The sequence below is a fragment of the Chiloscyllium punctatum genome, chromosome 5 (assembly GCF_047496795.1).
Source record: "Chiloscyllium punctatum isolate Juve2018m chromosome 5, sChiPun1.3, whole genome shotgun sequence".
Taxonomy (NCBI): Eukaryota; Metazoa; Chordata; class Chondrichthyes; order Orectolobiformes; family Hemiscylliidae; genus Chiloscyllium; species Chiloscyllium punctatum.
The window spans coordinates 20,368,173-20,392,224 of NC_092743.1; the positions used below are offsets into that span (position 1 = coordinate 20,368,173).

Sequence of the window (24,052 nt, forward strand, 5' to 3'; positions counted from 1 at the left end):
TTTGAGCTAAATGGAGAGACTGAATAGGCTGGGGCTATTTCCCTGGAGTGTCGGAGGCTGAGGGGTGACCTTATAAAGGTTTATAAAATCATGAGGGGCATGGATAGAGTGAATGGTCAAGGTCTTTTCCCCAGGAGTCCAAAACTAGATGGTATAGCTTTAAGGTGAGATAGGAAAGATATAAAAGGGACCTAAGGGGCAATATTTCCATGCAGAGGGTGATGCGTGTATGGAATAAGCTGCCAGAGGAAGTGGTGAAGGCTGGCAAATGGGATTAGATTAATTTACGGCTTCTAGTCGGCAGGGACCAAAGGGTCTGTTTCCATACTGTAAATCTCTGTGACTCTATGCCCAATATCATTTTGGTTTTCACCACCCACTCAGCATGTCACCCACTCAAAGGGACTGTGAACGATCAGACAGCATCATTTATGAGGTGACTTTCATACAGGCAACTTCTTAATTTGCAATATTCTTCTTTAAAAATTGTCTTGAGGATGCGGACAAAACTAGAAAGAATGTATTTACAGACCGTCCCTCATTTCATTTCAAGAGTTAGGAGTCTGCAATATATTGAAAGTCAGGCACGATAGGGGTGGTGAAGAATATTAGTGTGTTGATAGAATTTTTAGCAGGATTGTGGGCATTCTCTGATGCAAGTCCATAGCTGGCCAGCTTTATTCAATCCAGTTTCATAATTTGTCATGTTAGGTTTGAAGTTACAACCTCTTGCTCATCTACTGCCATACCACAATCCCTCATCTACCATGCCATATCACTTACCAGTCATTCATGACTCATTAGTTATAGGCGCTTGCCTTTACAAGATAGTTATTTTTTTAAATTAAATTAATGTGAAATAGAATGCTCTGAAAAGTAGAATGGCGAGATTATACTAATCAACTCAACTCTGAGACAGTCCCATGTGATCTAATATTCGTGGGGTCGAAACTTAAGCAGAAACCAGTTTGGACAATTGGTAGTTCTAACACCTATACACAGTGAGCATAAAATGAGGGCAGCTGCTTTTTGTCACACAGGGAGAGAAACTAAACAATGAACGCTGTATTGTGAAGAGAAGCATCTCCATCTGAGAAGAATAAAAATGAAGTTTTTTTGTGTTAGCAACCAGATAGGAGGCTGGTGAGTGTTATTTTTCAGTTTAAAAGGAAAAGGTTAGAACCAATTCTTTTACATTGCTTCAGTGAAGACACTGTACACATAGAGCTATTGATCAATGAACATGTGTGGCCAAACTTGCATTTCATACAGTTCTGGTATAACTAGTTTGCTCTTATGTTCCATACTTTGCACTGAGTAGCTAAACATTGCCAGTTCCCAAGGAGTTCTCTTTTTAGAAAATCTATAGTTTGTTTCCTTATATATCAAGAGAAGGCATGCTTGCTATTTCAAATCCCATTGTGTATCTATGTCACAGAAATGATATCATAGACAATCTGAAAAATGACCAATAATTTTAATCAATAGCAAATAATCAAATTTTAAGTCTCAAATTATATTTTGAAATGTAAGTGAAGCATAAGTGACTTGGAATGTTTTGTAGAATTACTTCCAAACTGTTTGGAGTCTTTCTCTGCTATTTGTGCAAATGACCTAACCATTACTTCACCATGTTTGTTAAATGAGCTGCACATGATCCCTTGTGACTCTCATAGTTTCTCCAGTGAAGAGCTGAGTTAACCAAACCCTGGTTCTGTGAGAATGGAGCAGCGGACATACAATTGCACCATTGCTGGGGAAGCCATTCCCAATTTGTCCATTCGTTTCTACCTTTTTAATTCCTGCTGGAAGTGGATGTGGAAGAAGAACAGAATTTTGTTCGGCTACCATGTTCCAGAGAGTGAACTTGTTGCGTAACAATTTCTGTCAGAGCTCGCTTGTGAATAATAGTCAGTTGGGTGAGTTATCAGAGGACACCCAGCAGCTCTCTAATTATATGTCAGCGAGGTGTGAATGAGATAAAGTAGCTAAAATAAATTGTATTTCTTTTCATGAGGAAGCCAACGTGAAAGGCTACTGGTGCAGGAAATCACTTTAGTCAAAAACGGCAAGCACCGACAGGATAATTTGGAGACATCAGTGTTGAGTCTGAAACTTCCGGGAAGGAGGAAATTATTTTTAGAAAAGTTCTGAAGCTTTTGTGAAATTCAGAGAAAGAGTGGATTGGAGCCAAGGTGAGGTTTGGATCTTATTTTCTGAACTTTTGTTAAACAATTAATTTTGAAAGAGCAGAAGCAGAAATGGGTAAAGGAGATATTGCTGGAATGCAAGCAAAAGCTTTGATAGATATATAAAAGGGAAGAGAGTCACTGAGGTGAGTGTTGGTTCCTTGAAAGATGAAACTGGAGAGTTAATAGTGGGCAGCACTGAAATGGCAGAGATGCTGAATTAATACTTAGCCTCGGTGGAAGGGGCAAGTCAGAGGCAATAGAAAGGGTAGAACTTAGAACAATCAACATCAATAGGGAAAAGATACTCAGCAAACTATTTGGATTAAGAACAGACAAGGGCCTGATGACCTACATCCTAGGGTAATAAAGGAATTGGCAGCGGAGACAGTAGATCCATTGGTTACAGTGTTCCAAAATTCCCTGGAAACGGGTAAGGTTCCTGTGGATTGGAAAATGGCAAATATATCCTTATTATATGTCTTATTCCAAAAGGGAGAGAGGCAAAATGTGAGAAATTACAGACCAGTTAGTTTAACATTTGTTGTTGGAAAAATGTTAGAATCAATTATCAAGGATGACTGGAAAAGCGCAGCAGGTCAGGCAGCATCCAAGGAACAGGAGAATCGACGTTTTGGGCATCAGCCCTCCTTCAGGAATGAGGAAAGTGTGTCCAGCAGGCCTGACCTGCTGCACTTTTCCAGCAACACATTTTCAGCTCTGATCTCCTGGACACACTTTCCTCATTCCTGAAGAAGGGCTTATGACCGAAACGTTGATTCTCCTGTTCCTTGGATGCTGCCTGACCTGCTGCGCTTTTCCAGCAATACATTTTCAGCTCTGATCTCCAGCATCTGCAGTCCTCACTTTCTCCTCAATTATCAAGGAAGCAAGATCAGGAAAATCAAAACGCTATCCATCATGGTTAACATGGTTTTATGAAGGGCAAATCATGTTTGTCTAATTTGCTGGTATTTTTTGAAGTAAAGTGGAGAATGGGGATCATGTGGATGTAATAAATCTGGATTTCCAGAAGGCGTTTGATAAGGTGCCACACAAAAGGTTAATTCACAAGGTTGGATCATATGGGATGAGGGGTAATTCATTAGTCTGGATAGATGACGGCCTGATGGACATGACACAGAGTCAGGATAAATGTTTTCTTTTTCTGGATGGCACGAAGTTACTGGTGGGGCATCATGGGGTTTGATCTTTGGATCCCAGCTATTTACAATCTACATTAATGACTGGGATCCAGGGATAGAAGGCTCTATAGTCAAATTTGCAGACAACACAAAAATAGACAGAACGGTAAATTGCAATGAGGAAATAAGAACCTTTCAAATGGACATAGATAGGGTAGGAGAGAGGGCAAAATGTGGCAGATGGAGTTTAATGTGGATAAGTGTGAGGTCATGTATCTGAGTCGAAAAAATGGGAAGGCAACCTATTACCAAAATGGGGAGAGACTTCGGGCTGCTCCAGTCCAGAGGGATCTGGGTGTCCTCATTCATGAGTCACAGAAAACTAGCATGCATGTACAGCAGATAATAAAGAAAGTGAATGGAATGTTAGCTTTTCTAGCTAAAGGAATAGAATATAAAGGTATGGAAGTACAATTGCAGCTATACAAGGCATTGGTGAGACCGCACCTGGAGTATTGTGCACAGTTTTGGTCCCCTTATTTGAGGAAGGATGTGGCATTGGAGGCAGTTCAGAGGAGGTTCACCAGATTGCTCCCAGAGATGAGGAGCTTGTCAAATGAAGAAAGATTAAACAGTTTAGGCCTATACTCTCTGGACTTTAGGAAAACGAGGGGAGATCCAATTGAGGTATTCAAGATGATAGAACGTGTGGATAAAATAGACAGGGAGTAGATGCTTCCTCTTGTGGGGCATTTTAGGATGAGAGCTCATAGTCTTAGGATAAGAGGTAGCAAATTTAAAACAGAGTTGAGGAGAAACCTCTTCCCTCAAAAAGTTGTGAATCTGTGGAATTCGCTACCCCGAAGTGCAGTGGATGCTGGGACAGTGAGTAAATTTAAGGAGGAGTTAGACAGAGTTTTAATTGGTAATGGGTGAAGGCTCATGGGGAGAAGGCAAGAAGATAGGGGTGAGGAGCACATTAGCCATGCTCGAATGGCAGAGAAGGCTCAATGGACCGAATGGCCTATTTTTGCTCCTATATCTTATGACCTTATGACTATTCCAACAACATGATTTGCAATTTTCTGCTTGAATGGATACCTGTAACTGAAACTTGTGGTGCTCACTTTTAAGTTTGTTTCATTCTTTTCTGTCCAAAATATTTGAGCACTCCTTTCATTTCTTTGCAATAAGAACACTTCTGTGAAAGAATGTTTAAATTTGCAGAGCTCTGTCTCCTACACCATTCTCAGGCTAACCATTTTGTTTTCACCATTAGTATTTCCTCTGTCCACTTCCTCAAGCAGAGACTTACCTTCTTAATTGCTGCACATATCCTGTAATTCTCATCCCTTTTATTCATTCATGGAGTGTGGGTGTCATGTTTAGGCCAGTATTTATTGCCCGATCCTAATTGCCCAGAGGGCAGTTGAGAGTCAACCACATTGCTGTGGGTCTGGAGTCACATGTCAACTACACCAAGTAAGGATGGAAGTTTTCTTCCCCAAAGGGTGTTAGTGAACCAGATGGTTTTTTCTGACAATTGGCAATGGATGTATAGTAGTCATTAGGTTCTTAATTCTAGATGTTTATTGAAATCAAATTCCACCATCTGTCATGGTGGAATTCGAACCCAGCTCCCCAGAACATTACCTGGGTCTCTGAATTAACAGTCCAGTGGTAATATCAGACCAAGTAAGGACAGCAGATTCCTTCCATAAAGGCCTTTAATGTACTATTAATTCTGAGGGAAAGTCACCGAAACGTTAACTCTGATTTCTCTTCACAGATACTCCCAGACCTACTCAGCTTTTCAAGCAATTTTTGTTTTTATTTCTGATTTCCAGCATCCACAGTTCTCTTTGTTTTTAATGAACCATTAGAGTTTGTTTTTACGACAAGCAAGAGTGGTTACATAGTTACCATTAGGCCAGATTTTTAGTTTCAGATTTTTTAATTGAATTTTAATCTGCCAATTCCCCAGAACATTAGCTAGTGCTCCAGATTACTAACTCTCCCAACATTACAACTCCACCACAGCTTTCTTTTCATACACTGCTCTGTAAATTCCTCCCAATATTTTTTTCCATATCTTTCTCACTAGTTGATCTATAGGCTCCATCCAATAGTGTAATAATACTTTTATTGTTTCTTATCTGTAATCAATTAGATTCAATCCTTTGCTCCTCGAAAAATCTCCTTTCATGATAAAGTTCTCCTTAATCAAGGTTTGGAGGTTCTGGTGTTAGACTGGGTGGACAAAGTCAGAAGTCGCACGACACCAGGTTATCGTATGACAGGTTTATTTGAAATCACAAGCTTTCGAAGTTCTGCTCCTTCGTCAGGCGAAATGTCAAGTGGCTTCATCTGACGAAGAAGCAGCGCTCCGAAAGTGTGCGATTTCAAACAAACCTGTTGGACTATAACCTGATGTTGTGTGACTCCTGACTTTCTCCTTATTCAAAACAGACATTTCTCCCTCCACCTTGGGAGAGATTTAAGTGATACTTGGATCTCGCAAGACTGTGGCTATCCTTTCATGGCTAAAAGAAAATTGACACAAATTTGTGCTCAATGTTTTATCAGGTTGTAATACCAGGATAACAAATGAACAAGAGGATTGGTGGATACCAGTCACAAAAACAATATCAACTGTTTCAAAATGCATAAAAGCAATACAACTTCACAAAATAAACAAGAGAAACAGTTTTGAATTTATTCTGAGCTTTTGAAAATACATCCAGGGTATATTTTCTAAGACATGGTTTGTTTTCATTCACACAGTGGGTGATTTTGCATGACATACACAAGTTGTGACTCTGTATGTTTAAGTGTAGGAGCAAGCTAATAGATGCAAAATGAAAGCTGTACTCAAGACCCTCCAGGCCACAAAACATTCAGAAACTGAAAAAGAAACCAATTCTTATTTATTGTCCCTTTTGGGCTTCAAATAATCATAGAGGGGTTCCAGCCCCTCCTGTATGAGGTCTGGCAGTGGTTTTGCTAGGGGGTTGCACTTGACATGAAGGCCCTTATCGAGTGAATGACAGGCTACCCTTTCCAACTCAGTCAGCATGGGCAGGCTTGTCGGGAGATTTTCAATCTCATTATAGTTCACATTAAGGAGCATGAGTGGCCTCAACAGACAGATTGATTTCGGCAGGAATCTGAGCCTATTCTTCTCTGCAATAAATATCCTCATGTTTTCCAGTTGGCCAACGCTTTCAGAAATGTTTTCAATTTTGTTGCAGCCGATGTGCAAGAAGGTTAATCTCCTCATCCGGTAGACACAGGTGGGCAATTGCACAAACCGGTTGTTGCTCAAATTGAGCTTTTCCAGTTGCCTCAGGTCTTCGAAGCTCTCTGGGAGCGATGAAATCATATTGTAAGAGAGACTGAGAACCTGGAGTTTTTTGCAGCGGCTCAGTTCTTGTGGAACTTCTCTGAGACAATTCCAGTCGGCAAACAGGACCTTCAGTTTCCTCAAAGACCCAATTTCTTTTGGCAAAGCAGCCAACTGGTTTCCCAGCAAATTTAGAATAACCAGATTCTGAAGGTTCTCAACACTGGGACTAATGCTCAGAAGAAAATTATGTGACACATTTAGTTTCTCTACCTCCGTTACCTGCCATGTAATTTTAGGGATTTCTGTCATTTCCATCATTGCTAACCCCAGGGAGTTGTGGCCATAAACAGTCTTCAGCTGACTCCTCAACTCGGCAACCAAAAGTGCTTCATCCTCTTCTGAAGGTACTGCTTTTTGCCTTTTGATTGATTTCCTTAGCTCTTCTTTTGAAACCTCCTTTGACACACACATTCCCATCCTTTAATGCCCAGCCTGCGATATATTTTCTGCCAAGGTTTAATTTAGAATTGTTGACCTAAAGACATAAAATTTGCAGTATTCAATATTATAGACATTATACAAAGCCAACAAACTCAATAAGACTAATTGGTGGTCAACATACACAAGTTGAATTGTAAACTTATTGCAACCTAGTTAAAAATTGCACAACACCAGGTTATAGTCCAACAGGTTTAATTGGAAGCACTAGCTTTCGGAACACTGTTCCTTCATCAGATGGTTGTCCTATTTTGTGTCAAGCACGTGCCGCAGTAGGAAAGTTGGGAATAACGGTGTTGCTATCTTTTGGAATTGTTCATGTGTAACTGGTATTGTGGAAGGATCTGCCAGTCACACATACCTACATTACAAGATGTACCAGCTTTCAAACTGACTCACAGAGAATGAGAGCCCATGTTGCAGAACCCAGTAATGAACATCGTTATGCCAAATTCAGTACATTTCATAAATGCCCTGACTGCTGAAGTCCACGCATTTGGCTCACAGTATTTTGTTATTTATTCAAGGGAATGTAGCCACCTCATTGATTGCCCATTCCTAGTTGCTCTGGTGGGGACTCCTGCAGGCTGTGGTGTATCCAGAACCCATGGTGGTTATAGGAAGGATTTTGACTGAGCCACAGGGAAGGAGTGTAATATACTTCTATGTCAGGATGGTGAGTGGGTTGGGGGGGAACTTGCAGGCAAGTAGTGGTGGTGTTTCCATATATCTACTGCCCTTGTAAAGAACACAGGGTTGGAAGGTCAACTCAAAGGAGCCTGGATGAGTTGCTGTAATCCATCTTGTAGGTGTCACACACTGCTGTCAATGTGTATCAGTGGTGAAGGGAGTGCATGTTGAAGGCAATCAAACAGATTGTTTTGTCCTGAATGGTATCAAGCTTCTGCAGTTTTGATGGAGAGGTGCTTATCCAGGCGAATGGAGACTATTCCACTGCACATCCACATGTGAGTTCTGGATGGTGGACATAAATTGGGAGGCAGGAGGTGAACCACTCACCCAGAATTCCGAGCTTCTGACAATTGTTATCTAGCTGGTCCAGTTAAGTTTCAATTTCTCGAGTGTGCACTACTTAAAGAAAGAGTTGGGGAATCTAGGAAGACTCAAGATCACAGCTTTCAGTAAAAGGTTTTCATTTGTTCATGGATTGTGCCTGCTACAGGTAAGACCAGAATTTATTGTGCATTCTTAATTACTTATGACGAGCCTTCTTCAAACACTGCAGTTCATGTAATTATAGTTATGAACTATAGTTCCAAGTCTTGGCCCAGTGACAGTGGAGGAGTGATAACATATTCCAAGTCAAGATTGACTTGGAGCAGAACTCGCTGGAGTGGTATTCCGAGGTACCTTTTTCCTTTCCTTTGCTAGGTGTTAGAGACCACAAGTTTGGAAGCTGCTGTCGAAGGAGCCTTGGTGAGCTGTAGTGCATCTTGGAGATGGAACACACTATTGCTGCTTTATGTCAGTGTTGGAGGGAGTGAGTGTTGAAGATTCAAAGCATTTGTATCCATCCTAATGTCTGATGCCCAATCATCCAGTCAGTATGTATCACCTGAATTCTCAACATTGTTTTAATGTACTTACATTTAGGTAAAAACAATGACTGCAGATGCTGGAAACCAGAGTCTAGATTAGAGTGGTGCTGGAAGAGCACAGCAGTTCAGGCAGCATCCGAGGAGCAGTGAAACCATTTAACCTAGCAGAGAGTTTAGTTGAGTGGAATTGCATTGTTACCTTCCTGATGGTACAAGGCAAGGAAACAATCTACTTGGTGCTTTATTTTATCTTTGCACTTTCTTCCTGAAATTAATTAAGTGGACTTTAAAATACAAATAACAGATAAAATTAGATGCTAATCCATGGAAACTACCTTGAACATTAACTACGCATTGACTGCATTGTGTGCCTATATAGTTCTCCTGATAATTAGCTAATTATGGCTTCATTTAGCTGCTCAAGAACATTCTCTTGACTACCCATAAGCAACGCCACGAGGCAGTATTTTCACTCTGTGATGTATAATTCATACCTACACACTTTCTTTTATGGTGATCAAAGCATTGATATGTTAGCTGATCTCTTTGAGTGCTGCTCATGATATAAGTCAAAGGCTCAGCAATGGAGCTGTTTGTCTGTTAAAGCTATTGTTAACTAATAGAATGAGCTTGAATAAGTTGGTATTAATGGTCCTCTGACCATTATTGTCCATTATTATACATATACATATAAGGCCCACTCCTTTACACAGGAATCTGCTCAATTCTTTCCAGTTTTAAGGTTAAGAATGCATAGCAGGGATCACATGTAAAATATATCAGTTGATGTTAAATTTCAGAAGGAGGGACTTGATTGCAATTTTGAATATTGCAGTTCTGGTTAAAATCCACTGGAGGGACGGGTCAGATAAAGGAAAAAGCCTAATCCACCACATTTCTTCGAGCAAAAAAAAACATTAATTCCAAAAAAGTCTTAATCTGATGGGAGATGGAAGTTTTGTGATATACAATGGGAAGGGATTGTCTGAATGCGTTACCCGACATGTGGTAATTACTGTATTTAGGTACCAACTTGTGTATAACAAGACCTCTTCAGCAATCTCGTGAAGGATGCCCTACTTGGCAGTCTCCAATGAAATTGCAGCAGAAAAACCCCACTTACCACAGTAAGTGGTGTCATAGCAATGGAGAGGGAGCAATTCAGCAAAGTGCACAATGTTACTTTGCTTATGGGAAGTCTATATGTTGTCCACACACGACACAAAGGATAGGGGAAAGACCCAACTCAAACTTGAATATTACCTAATTGTAAAAAAATGCTATCAGTTTTCAGAAGGCTATGGCAGTAAGAAAATAGAATGGCATAAAATAATCTGGAATCTTAGCTATTCATGCATCACACGGGAGCCATTTTTAATCTCCTTACTTCAGTTTTATTACTTCACTTCCAAAGGTTTAGTAAAATGCTTACATACACACCACGATTCTAACAGATGTGTATATATAGAGAGACAGAGAGAGTTTAAAATGTTTAACACTTTGTGTCAAGTACAGAACTCCATCAAATCACAATTCAGTTGTGTCCACTCCACAAATATTTAATAATCACCAACACTGGAGTTGCTCAAAGCAGAATTCAAATTAGGATAAAAATATGAGTTGCAATATTATTTTTTAAATACTTACGATGAGTAAATTCAAGTCCTCTAGTTGAACTCCGTCTCACAGGCAGCACTTTTGTAAGTGTGGATGAGGTTAGTTTAAGTGAGACCAAGTTTTAGAATGCAGCTGTTTCTGTCACTTGGCTTCGTGGAAGAGTGGTAAACCTGCTGGTATACAAATAGATCACTCATATTACTCTGGTGGAGAAGGATTCTAAACAGGAGTCTGAGTCCCATGTTCAGTAACGTAAACAATCTTTATTCCTACGTGTGGGAGAGTCCAGAGACTGCCCTGAGTCTGACTTTCACATGGGGCCCAGTTGCTGTCTAAATTAAATTTCGGATTGGAGGTCAGTGACACTCTACCTTTCCCAGTAAAGTGCAGGATATTTATACATACTGTGTTACCATGTTTACATGCAACATTGACATCAGTGTTTGCCACGTCCCCTCTGACCTAAACATCCAATCCTGTGTATACACCATCAATGATGGGCAACTCCATGGTCCACCTTATGTCCTCCCACCATCTTGGGATGTTTGCCAGACCCCCAATCACCTATGATTATTAACCACATTCCAACACCAATTGTTATGTGCCTTCCTAGAATTCTGCCAGCAGCAATGTATACTTGCTTACTACTATTTACTTTTCAAACTCGGTCATGCAATTCATACCCTTTGCTGACCTTTGTACAGAAGATTGAAAAGGGATGTTTATTTCTACCAATTATTATAATATTTGTAACATCAGCTCTAATGTCAAGTTACTTATAAAATTATACATAGTTAAATCTAATGCTATGATTCTGTGACAAAACTAACTATTATGGGAACAGCTTCTCTCTTCTCTGACTTGCAAAGCGGCTCTTGAGGTCATAGTGACCCTAGTTCAAAACTGTTTCTGACCCCACCCCCCAACCTTGCTGTATTATTTGTCTCTTGTTTCTATTTCAAGGCTACCTTGTTTATAACTTTTTTTGTTGTTCTCATCTTGATGACGGAGGTACTAACTGCCTTCAGAAATTTAATTCTCCGATATTAAACTCCTATCCTTGTGTGAATATGTGTCTACTCTAATATGGAATTATAATTATTTAAAAAGCTTCATCCCAGGTAGGTCAAACTTTCTCTTTCGAGTTCATATAAAAGTCTGAAATCTCAGATCAGATGGTTTCCGTCTCAGTTGCCTTATCAGAGTCTTACTCTAGTCACATCTTACTCCTCCTCAGAGACATTTTGTTGTCTTGCTGTGAAGGTTTGAGTCAAATGAAATGCAGCATCAGCTAAAATTTCCTTGCAATGTCTGTGTTAATTGAAAAGATAACCCCTAATAGCCATTGTGTCATACTCAGTCAGGGCAGCTCTGATGAAGAGTCATCTAGACTGGAAGTGTTAGCTTGCTTTCTCTCCATGGATGTACCTGACCCACTGTGACTTCCAGCATTTTCTTTTTATTTTCAGTTCACCTTGACATCATTGTCTTATATGCCGACTTTGGCTCGAAGGTTGCTTTGCAATGTGGAATGATGCTGACAGTACGGTTCAATTCCTGCACCATTTCAGGTTACCATTAAGGACTCTCCTTCTCAACCTCTCTGCTCACCTCAGCCAAGGTGACCCCTCAGGTTCACACACCAGCAATTGTCTCTCCAATAAGAAAGCAGCCCTATGAACTGGTGCCTTTACTTTAACACGAAATAATGTGACAATGGGTGTGTCGTCTCTTCACTTTCCTCTGTCCTATCTAATACATGCTTCTTTAATACATTTCATTGCTACAGAATTTCAGAGTATTGTATTTTGACAGCACAGGACCAATCACAGAAATAAAGCTAATAGGAGCATGTGTAGACTATTCAGCCCACTGCTGTATTCAGGAAGACCACAACTGATCTACATTTCCTGGGTCTAGATGAGAGTGGTGCTGGAAAAGCACAGCAGGTCAGGCAGCATCTGAGGAGCAGGAAAATTGATGTTTCGGGCAAAAGCCCTTCACCAGGAATCCTGAAACGTCGATTTTCCTGCTCCTTGGATGCTGCCTGACCTGCTGTGCTTTTCCAGCACCACTCTAATATAGACTCTGATTTCGAGCATCTGCAGTCCTCACTTTTGCCTGATCTACATTTCCACCTACTCCTGATAACCTATGACTCCTTTGTTAGTTATAAATCTATTTACCCCTGCCTTTAAAATAATCAGTGACCTGATGTCTACGGCTCTCTGGGAGGAGAGAGTCCCAAAGTCTCACTATCCTTATTCTTTTTGCCAAAGTGGTCAAGTTCATATGTTCCCACATTATACATCCATTTTGCCATTTTGCTTAACCTAACCTTATATCCTTGTCACAATTTATTTTTTTGCCAATCTTTGTATCACCAGTAATTCTAGTAACCATGCATTTGGGTCATTCAGCCAACTCATTTATATAAATTCGAAACAATTCCTGCTCCAACAACAATCCCTGTGGTACTTGACCTGTTCCACCCTGTCAACCTGAAAATGACCCAGTTATGCCCAAACTATGCTCCCCATAAGCCATTTCTTCTCTCCTCTAATACTCTATCCATGCGAAAATGCTACCCTGTACACCATGAACCTTTATTGTGCAGCAGCCTTTGATGTGGCACCTTGTCAAATGCCTTCTGGAAACTTAAGAGCACTTCATCCACAGGTTCGTCATTATCCACATTGCTCGTTACTTCCCCAAAGAACTCTGACAAGTTCATTAAACATGAGCTCCCTTTCACAAAACTGTGCTGATTCTGCCTCATTGTACTATGGTGTTTTAAGAGCCCTGCTAGAACATCTTTAATAATAAATGCCAACTTTCTTCCCTGTGACAGATGTCGGATTAGTTTAGTTTCTTGCTTTCTGTTCCCCTCTTCTCTTGAATTATAAGATTCACATTTCCAACCACACATTCTTTTTACCATAAAGATAAGTGGGAGGAATGATTTTGGGACTTGGGAGTGCCTGTGGGACTTGCCCGTTTTATGATATGGCACCCTTTACAGAAGTGTCACGGTGACCTTTAATGAATAGGAGTTCACCGAAGGGCCTGTTTCACACTGTAAGGAGTCTAATCCACTGTAGGCCTGATGTGAAATCTCCACTGCCATCCTTTCAACTTCCCCTTTCTCTCCAACTTCCTGGAATCCCAAATCATCGCCTGTCTTTCCTGATGTAATCCCTTCACAATCAGGTTTTCCATAGACCAAATTGGCATATATCAAAGTCATAAATGCCATCCTAAGTGACTGTGGCAAAGGTAAACCATGCCTTTTATCCTTTCGCATGAGTGACCATACCATCCCTCTCTAAGTTACCCCACCCTTCTCCACCCAGTGGAAATTACACTTGGATGTTTCCATTTGTATCTTCATCCTACCAGCCAGGGAGTCACCTCCTGATAACAGAATAGAATCCCTACTGTGTGGAAACAGGCCATTTGGCCCAACAAGTCCATACCGACTCTCTGAGGGAGTAACCCATTCCCCTACCCTATTACTCGACATTTACCCCTGACTAATGTACCTAACCTACACATCCCTCAACACTATGGGCAATTTAGCATGGCCAATTCACCTAAGCTGCACATCTTTTGGACTGTGGGAGGAAACCGGAGCACCCGGAGGAAATGCACAAGGAGAATGTGCAGAGTCCACACAGACAGTCGCCTGAGGTTAGAATGGACCTGTGTTCCTGGCACTGTGAGGCAGCAGTGCTAACCACTGAGCCGCCGTGCCACCCTGCTTCTTGCCTCACCTCTCCTCACACTTCCATACCGCGGCTTTTGCCAAAGATTGACTCTCGGTCACCGCCTATTCCCCATCAATGTGCTGTCCTTCAGAGTTGGTGTCAGTTTTCATACAGAGGGACTGGAAACGGGGGCAGCGGCCCAGTCACAGCAGCTAGCGGTGAGACCACGTGGAGGCCCCCAGCGTTGGTCTGATGTGGAGAGCCTTCAGAAAGAGACTGTGATGTTTGTCTTTTTAAGTTTGCTCCTGGTTTTTCTGACCTATGGTTATACCATGTATGGCTGTAACGTACGTTTTGTTTTCTTCATTTCTCAATTCGGTAACTAAGGATTGTACCTCGGTACCATTGTACCTAAGATGCGACTGCAAGTGACAACTTACAAACTTTTAATTTGCTCTTTTGAGTACCTGTGATAATAAAGCTAATTCAATTCAATTCACCAGCTTCTATTCTCACTGTTGTGAAAGTTTTCAACTGCAGATCTGACATTACACCACTGGCTGAGCAGAAACTCTTTCCAACCAAACTCTGGGAAGCACACAGTCAGTGTCTTCAATTGCCACTACAAACTCATTCCATAGCGACTGGCCTCATCCTCTTCCCTGGCAACCATGGGAGGCTCAATGAGACTAACTGCAATTTAGTAGCCATATTTGATGCTTCAAGCTCCTGTCTGCTCTCTCTCTAAAAACATCCGTTTTCACTTGTATACCTTTGCTCGGCTTTATCTCTGCCTCTGATTATCTGATGCAAAACGGTCCTCAATGCCCTTCTTAGACCTAACCATTCCAAAGGATACTTGCCTGGCTTCCCACATCCTGCTCTTCAGAAACTTGTCAAAATTTCAACAACACTGTTACCCATGTCTTAACCTGCATCCATGACCGTTTAACTCATTATCCTTGCTTAATGACCTTAATGGTCGGGTTAAATAAAGTCTCGATTTAAACATCCTCATCCTTTTCTTTCAAGTCGCTGGGACATTCCCCAACTCTGGAAGGGGCATGCACATCTTTGAATGTTCCTAATGTTAACCACTCCACCATTGGTAGACACATTTTTACCCCAGAAATCCCGCCCTAAACCTCTTCATCTATCTTCCCATCCCTTCTCCTAAGCACTCCAAAAACTCTACCTCTTTAAACTGAACTAGCGTTTGCTTGTACCTTGTAACTACGGTTCAATATCGAAGGGTTTATCGATGCCTGACCTTTCTTTCTTCACACATGTGCCCTTCCCTTTCTATCTGTTTGCCACCTTCTCAGATATAGTCAATTAGTGAGGCATGCCTTGCCCTTTGCAGGTACCTGCTGACCCTCTCTGATTAACTGGTGCTCATCCACATGCTCAGCCTCTATCTCCCTGACAATGGTTCATTTGAATGCTTAAATGAATAGGAAGAGTTCGGAGGGATATGGGCCAGGTGCTGGCAGGTGGGACTAGATTGGCTTGGGATATACTTAGATTAGATCACTTACAGTGTGGAAACAGGCCCTTCAGCCCAACAAGTCCACATCGACCCGCCGAAGCGCAACCCACTCAGACCCATTCCCCTACATTTACCCCTTCACCTAACACTACGGGCAATTTAGCATGGCCAATTCACCTGACCTGCACATTTTTAGACCGAGGGAGGAAACCAGAGCACCTGGAGGAAACCCACGCAGACACGGGGAGAACGTGCAAAGTCCACACAGAGAGTCGCCTGAGGTGGGAATTGAACCCGGGTCTCTGGTGCTGTGAGGTAGCAGTGCTAACCACTGTGCCACCGTGCCACCCACATCTATGGTCGGCATGCACGGGTTGGACCGAAGTGTCTGTTTCTGTGCTGTACATCTCTATGACTCTAAGTTCCCTACAACCAATGTCAAAATTCCATGTCCATGATTTCCTAATGCTTCCCTTCCGTTTCTCTGACATGAGAAAGTAACATAAGTCATTTTGAAAGAAAACACGACAATTCCAGATAACTCTGGTTGTTAAATTTTGTTTGCTAATTCTCCACGGAAGTGCTTTGGAATGTTTAACTGTGTTAAAGGTGCAACTTAAATGCAAGGTTGTATTGTTGTAGCTGACACCTGGGCTCATGATCTGAATGATGACCTTTCCGTCTCCATGGCTGCAAGGGAGAACGAGGAATAAAAGGGAAAGTAAAAAGGAAAAAGTCAGGAACATCATGGTGAACAGCAAAATCTTTGTATAAATATATTAAGGGAAAGAGGGTAAGGAGAAATGTGAGAGCATTAATGGGCAGCACAGTGGTTAGCACTTCTGCCTCACAGCACCGGGGTCCTAGGTTCAATTCCAGCCTTGGGCAACTGTCTGTGTGGAGTTTGCACATTCTCCCTGTGTCTGTGTGGGTTTCCTCCGGGTGCTCTGGTTTCCCCCCACAGTCCAAAGATGTGCAGATCAGGTGAATTGGCCATGCTAAGTTACCCATAGTGTTAGGTGCATTAGTCAGAGGGAAATGAGTCTGGGTGGGTTACTCTTCGGAGGGTCGGTGTGGACTTGTTGGGCCAAAGGGCCTGTTTCCACACTGTAGGGAATCTAAAGGCATTTATTGGTCAGACAGCAATGAGAAAGAAAGATTTGTACTTGGTTATTTGTAGAGCAAGTCACAAAGGCACTCTGCAGCTGATGAAGCAGTTGTTCAGAAATATAGTCACTGCTCTAATGTCAGAAACGCAGAAGCCAAATTGCATGGAACGAGCTCCCAACGAGCAGCTATATCATGATGCCTGGATAAGCTGACATTGGACAATAAGCAACAGTAAAACTGTTAAAATTTGTCTGTGGCAGACAAAGAAGACAAAAAACTTAGCAGCAGAAAAGGGGAACTTCAAAGTAAGTCAAAGGTGAGAATTTGTTTTGGATTTAGTGTACAGTTTAAAAATAGGTAGTGCAGAAAATAATGGGAGTTTAGACAGACAAATCTCCAAACCCCTGACAGTTTCAACCACAAGGTCACAAACAAAGAAGAGGAAATTATAGATGTATTGCTCGTGGGTTTCCAGTGATCCGGAATTGTCCTTTTCTTTTCCTTTCAAAATGACTTATGTTACTTTCTCATGTCAGAGAAATGGAAGGGAAGCAGTGGGAAATCATGAACATGGAATTTTGACATTGATTGTAGGGAACTTATTAGAATCCATTGTCAGGGAGATAGAGGCTGAGCATGTGGATGAGCACCAGTTAATCAGAGAGGGTCAGCAGGTACCTGCAAAGGGCAAGGCATGCCTCACTAATTGACTATGTCTGAGAAGGTGGCAAACAGATAGAAAGGGAAGGGCACATGTGTGAAGAAAGAAAGGTCAGACATCGATAAACCCTTCGATATTGAACCGTAGTCACTATTATTATGGAATCATGACACCAATTCATACTCTGAACCTCTTCCAACAGCAATGAGTTACAGCGAGTCAAAGAGGTTTACAGCATAGACACAGGCCCTTCAGCCCAAATTGTCCTTGCTGCCCAGTTTATACAACTAACCTACTTCCATATGCCTACATCTGGTCCATACCCTGTATACCTATCCCATCCATGTATCTGTCCAAATGTTTCTTAAATGACAAAATTGGACTCCCCTCCACCACTACCTCTGACAGCCTGTTCCAGACACTCACCACCCTCTGTGTGAAATAAAATGCCCCCTGGACCCTTTTGTATCTCTCCCCTCTCACCTTCAACCTATGACCTTGAGTTTTAGACTCCCCTGCCCTGGGGAAAAGCTGTTGACTATGTACCATATCTGTGCCGCTCACGATTTTATAATTTTCTATAAGATCACTGCTCAGCTGCCTATGCTCCAGGGAAAAACAGTCCCAGCCTCTCCTCATAACTCAAACCTTTCAGTCCAGGTAACATCCTGGGAAATCTTTTTCTGCACTCCTTCCAGTTTAATAATATCCTTTCTTTAGTATGGTGACCCGAACTGCACGCAATAATCCAAGTGTGTCAGCTAACCTGTTTTAATGGTGCTGGTTGAGGGATACATATTGTCCAAGATACCAAGGAGCACTCTCCTGCCTCTTTGAATGAGGCTGTGGATCTGATATATCTGCTCTCAAGAACACAGCCAGGTGCTTGGTACAAGAAAGGTGATACTTCCAACCGAGCAACAAAGCCTCCGTTCAGCTCTGAGATACTGGCCTGGATTATTTATTGAAGAAGATTGTCTATACGATCTTCCTGAAGCTACTGCCATTCAGTCAGCTGCAGACTTACCTCTGAGGCTGTGGGATAAACTACTGCTCTGTAGATATGAATACAAAAAGCCAGGCTCCCAGACAGTGTAAACAAGGGTATTATATTCTGTTGGATAGAATGTGATCAGTGTTTTGTGCCCACAGTTTTACTCTCAGCCTTCAAAACCAGCTTTTCTCCATCGTTTTACCTCACTTTGTCTTCTCCATCATAAGAACGTAAGAACTCTGAGCAGGGGTCAGCCAATCAGCACCTTGAGTCTGCTCTGCCATTGAATATGATCATGGCTGATCTCATCTGGGCCCCAACTCCACTTTCCTGCCTGCTCTCCATAACCCTTCAACTCATCACTCATTGAAAATCTATCAATCTCCTCCTTTAAACTTATTCAGTATCTTAACATCCACTACAATCTGGGGTAGAGAATTTCACAAAGTCATCACCTTTACGTCTACTCTATGATGATCACTATTGCATGGATGTTCATCTACCGCACAGTTGGCGTATTGCCTCCCAGGGGCCCGGGTCCGTGATGTCTCAGATCGTCTTTGGGGTCCTGAAGGGAGAGAGTGACCAGCCTCAAGTCGTGGTGCATGCAGGTACCAACAAGATAGGTAGGAAGAGGGATAGGGATGTAAGGCAGGATTTCAGGAAGCTAGGGTGGAAGCTGAGAGCTAGAACAAGCAGAGTTGTTATCTCTGGTTGGTTACCCATGCCATGTGATAGCGAGACGAGAAATAGGGAGAGACATCAACTGAACACATGGCTGCAGGGATGGTGCAGGAGGGAGGGTTTCAGGTACATAAATAATTGGGGCTCATTCTGGGGAAGATGGGACCTCTACATACAGGATGGTCTTCACTTGGACCAGAAGGATACTAATATTCTGGGTGGGAAATTTGCTGGTGCTATTTGGGTGGCTTTAAACTAGCTCAGCAGGGGGATGGGAACTTGTGGTTTAGTTCCAGTACACAGGAGGACGAGAGGAGGGAGGACATGGTTAGGATTGCACGGTCAGAGGAGTGTGCTGGCAGACAGCAAGCTGGTTTGGAGTGTGTCTACTTCAACACCAGGAGTATCCGGAATAAGCTAGTGAGCTTGCAGCATGGATAGGTAACTGGGACTTCGATATTGTGGCCATTTCAGAGACACGGATAGAGCAGGGTGAGAAATGTTGCAGATTCCAGGGTTTAGATCTTTCATTCAGATCAGGGAAGGTGGTAAAAGAGGGGGAGGAATGGCCTTGTTAGTCAAGTTGGTATAACTGTGGTTGAAAGAACTTTTGACAAGCACTCATCGACTGAGGTAGTGTGGGCTGATGTTAGAAACAGGAGAGGAGAGGTCACACTGCTGGGAGATTTTTATAGACCTCCACAAAGTTCCAGGGATGTGGAGGAGAGGATTGGCAAAACAGTTCTGGGTAGGAATGAAAGGAACAGGGTGGTCATTATGGGGGACTTCAACTTCCCCAACATTGACTGGAAATGCTATAACTCTCATACGTCAGATGGATCAGTTTTTGTCCAATGTGTGTAGGAGGGTTTCTGGACACAATTTGTTGAAGGGCCGACAAAAGGGGAGGCCACTGGATCTGGTGCTTGGTAATGAACCAGGCCAGATGTTTGATTTAGTTGTAGGTGAACACTTTGGAGAGAGTGATCATAATTCAGTTACGTTTAGTTTGGTGATGGAAAGGGATAGGTACATGCCACAGGTCAAGAGTTATAGATGGGGGAAGGGCAATTATAATGTGATTAGGCAAGACTTAGGAGGCATAGAATGGGGTAGCAAAATGCAGTGGAAGGGGACATTCGAAATGTGGAGCTGGTTCAAGGAACAGATATTGCGTGTCCTTGATCGGTATCTCCCTGTGAGGCAGGGAGGAAGTGAAAAGGTAAGGGAACTGTGGTTTACTGACGAAATTGCATCTCTTGTAAACCGGAAGAGGGAGGCTTATGTGATGTTGAGCTGACATGGTTCAGATGACGTGATGGAAAGTGACAGATTAACTAGGAAGGATTTAAAGAGTGAGTTAAGAAGAGCAAAAAGGGGACATGAGCAGTCTTTAGTACATATAATAAAGGAGAACCCAAAAGTTTTCTATAGGTGTGTGAGGAATAAAAGGATGACTAAAATACAGAAGTGGGAAGTTGTGTGTGGACCCTGTGGAGATTGGAGAGGTGCTAAATGAATATTTCTCATCTGTTTTCACTTAGGAAAAGGAGAATATTGTAGAGGAGAAGACTGAGGTATGGGCTATTAGACTTGAAAGGATTGAGGTTAATAAGAAGGAGAGTGTTATCAATTCTAGAAGGTGTGAAAGTAGATAAGTTCCCTGGGCTGGATGGGATTTATCCAAGGATTCTCTGGGAAGCTGGAGAGGAGATGGCCAATGCTTTGGCCTTGATCTTTGAGTCGTCATTGTCTACAGGTTTAGTACCAGAGGACTGGAGGATTGTTCAAGAAGGGCAGCAGAGAGGACCCAGATAATTATAGACCAGTGAGGCCTATGTCTGTTGTCGGAAAATTTTTGGAAAGGATTAAAGGGATAGGATTTATAATCAAGCAACAATTTGATTGGAGATAGTCAACATGGTTCTGTCAAGGGCAGGTCATGCCTCACAAACCTCATTGAGTTTTTTGAGAAAGTGACTAAGCATGTGGATATGGGAAGGGCAGTTGATGTGGTGTTGTGGACTTCAGCATAGCCTTTGATAAGGTTCCACATGGTATGCTATTGGAGAAAATGCGGAGACATGGGATTGAGGGTGATTTAGTAGTTTGGATTAGAAGCTGGCTTTCTCTAAGAAGGCAGCGAGTGGTGGTTGATGGAAAATATTCAGCCTGGAATCCAGTTACTAGTGGTGTGCCACAAGGATCTGTTTTGGGACCACTACTGTTTGTCATTTTTATAAATGACTTGGACACAGGCACAGGTGGATGAGTTAGTAAATTTGCAGATGACACTAAAGTCAGTGGAATAGTGGACAGTGTGGAAGAATGTTGCAGGAGGACTTGGATAAACTGCAGAATTGGGCTGAGAGGTAGCAAATGGAGTTCAATGCAGCTAAATGTGAGGTGACGCCCTTTGGGAAGAATAAGTTTCTTGGTAGTATGGACTTGCAGAGGGATCGTGGTGTCCATTACGGTGTGTTAGGTTTTATTGGTAGAGGGATTGAGTTCTGGAGCTGTGATGTCATGCTGCTACTGTACAAGATGCTAGTGCGGCTGCACTTGGAGTATTGTGTAGCTTTCTGGTCGCCCCATTACAGGAAGGATGTGGAAGCATTGGAAAAGGTGCAGAGAAGATTTACTAGGATGCTGCCTGGTCTGGAAGGATTCCTGATGAAGGGCTTTTGCCCAAAACATCGATTCTCCTCGGATGCTGCCTGACCTGCTGTGCTCTTCCAGCCCCACCACAATCTCGAGTGTCTGTTAAACATTGCAACTGTGCCCACATCCACCACTTCCTCAGGAAGTTCATTCCATGTGTGAATGTGTAAAAGAATTGCCCCAATGTCTTCTCTAAATCTGTCATCTTAAAAATATGCCCCCGTGACTTGAAATCCCCCGCCCAAAGAAAAAGACCATTAACCATATTTAAACCCCTAATGGTTTTATAAACCTCCATAAGGTCATCTCTCAACCTCCTGCATTCCAGTGAAAAATGTCCCAGCCTATCCAACCTTATTTATAACTCAAAGCTTCCATACCCGGCAACCTCACGGTAAATCTCTTCTGAACCTTCTCAATCTTAATAATGCCCTTCCTATAACAGGACAACCTGAACTGGACACAGTATTCCAGAAAAGGCCTCACCAATGTCCTGTACAACATCAACATGTCTTCCCAACCCCGGTACTCAAAGGACTGTCCACTTGGGGGCCTTGCAGCCTTCAGGTCTCAATATGGAGTTCCATAATTTTAGAATCTGAACACCTCCTTCCATGTCTATGAACCACCCTCACACCCCAGTGCTATCATGACTTGGGTTACTTTAAGCACAGCCAACCCATTTTCACTCTCTCATTGTCCCCATTATGATTATCTAGCTTTTCTTCTTATCTGGCATACTATCGTCTAACTTTCCCCTTTCTCTCTCTGCTCTCCACCTCCCTCCACGTCTCTACCCACCTCCTCTCATCAGAATACATCCCACATTTTTATCGCTGCTGTAGCAGGGTCACTAGTTGCAAAACATTAACTCTGTTTCTCTCTCCACCGATGCTGCCAGATCTGTTGAATTTCTCCAATAATTTCTGTTTTGGTTTCAGATTTCCAGCATCCACAGTTCTTTCGTTCAGTCATGCATTACTCTGCGTGTATTGTCTGTGGCCACTAGAGGGAGCAGGATGACCCACTTGCGCTTCACTCTCAACCCGAATGTCAGTCTCATAACATTAACAATTAACACCAGCCAGCAGTAAATGCCATCACTCTCTATGAGCCAAATGGAAACTACTATTCAAAGAATATGTCTGTGGTCAGACCTAATATGTCTGTGGATAGGGCATTGTAACTTACAGTAACATGTTAGTAACAGCTACATGATTTAAAGAAGTGTAGGATTTCACTGTATTGCCTTTTGAAACACCCTCCATGATAGTAGGTAGTAAAATAGAACCAATGATTTAATCTCTCTCACAGTTGGAGAAGGGTATCGAATATGTATGCTTCAAATAGCAGGAAAAAGCTCAGTTCTTGTAAATGGTGTTAATTTTCAGCACTTGGGTGTAGACGTCCTTGCTCTGCCCCAGTATATTGTTCATTGAATATTGTCCCCTGGCGATAATCATATGTCCACGTAAATGGAGCAAGGACATTCATTAGCGATTGGGAATTTGGTGTAATAGACTAAAGGATGTTGATTTCTAAACCATAGCCAATGCTTCTCTTCACTGAAAAACATTCTATTTAATTCAGAAACACTAAAACAAGATAAGACTGTGTCCAGTCTGCAACATCTCAGATCCAAAGAGCAGAATGAAAATATTCCGGCATAACTCTGGCAGTGTCTTTTCAATAAAACCAAAGAACAGAACAAAACAAAAATCATCTCCACTCCATCCAGTGCTTCCAATATATATCCATTATCCCCAAGGCAGTTTGTTTTAATGAATCATTGTCAATTGTGCTTTTTGTCTTTTTCCCTTTATCTCTACATCTGTGCTCCTATTGCCACTGTAATGTTTAAATTTAAGTTCTTTTACGGCTTCGTAAAGATGCCTCATAATGTAATTTTTTAAACCCACGCAATTTCATAATCAAGGATAACCAATTTTGTCTTGTAGGAGTCTAAGGAAATGTACAATTATTGAAACGAGTTGTACAATTCTCCCAAATTAATTTATGCCATCAATTCTAAAAATATTGCTTTTGTGTCTGAGTTATAATTTGCTGATATGTGCTGTCAGAATTTAAGATTACTTTCTTATATGAAGCATATAAGCTCAGAATGCTAAAGCTTTTGGGAGCTTGTCATCATTGCAAACATGGTGGGTGAGCCTTGGAAATAGCAAGCCCAGTTTCCCAAGCGTGGCATTTGCCACTTTCATAGGAGTGGGTCACATTTCACATGTGGGAGTTTCAGGGAGGTATCCGGACATAGAAATCTGCATCCCACCTCTCCATCCGCAACAAGGACAGAACACCCCTGGTCCTCACCTTCCACCCGACCAACCTTCGGATACATTGCATCATCCTCCGCCATTTCCGCCACCTACAC

General features: G+C 42.1%; 1 protein-coding gene across 1 annotated transcript; it reads right to left on the bottom strand.

Moving 5' to 3' along the window:
* Window positions 1-6,037: 6,037 nt before the first annotated feature.
* LOC140476731 (uncharacterized) lies at window positions 6,038-10,627 on the bottom strand. Its single transcript, XM_072569550.1, has 2 exons — window positions 10,385-10,627; window positions 6,038-7,215 (listed from the first exon to the last, which is right to left on the bottom strand). The coding sequence occupies exon 2, from the start codon at window positions 7,155-7,157 to the stop codon at window positions 6,258-6,260; it is 900 nt and encodes a 299-aa protein (XP_072425651.1). The 5' UTR covers window positions 7,158-7,215; window positions 10,385-10,627; the 3' UTR covers window positions 6,038-6,257.
* Window positions 10,628-24,052: the final 13,425 nt, after the last annotated feature.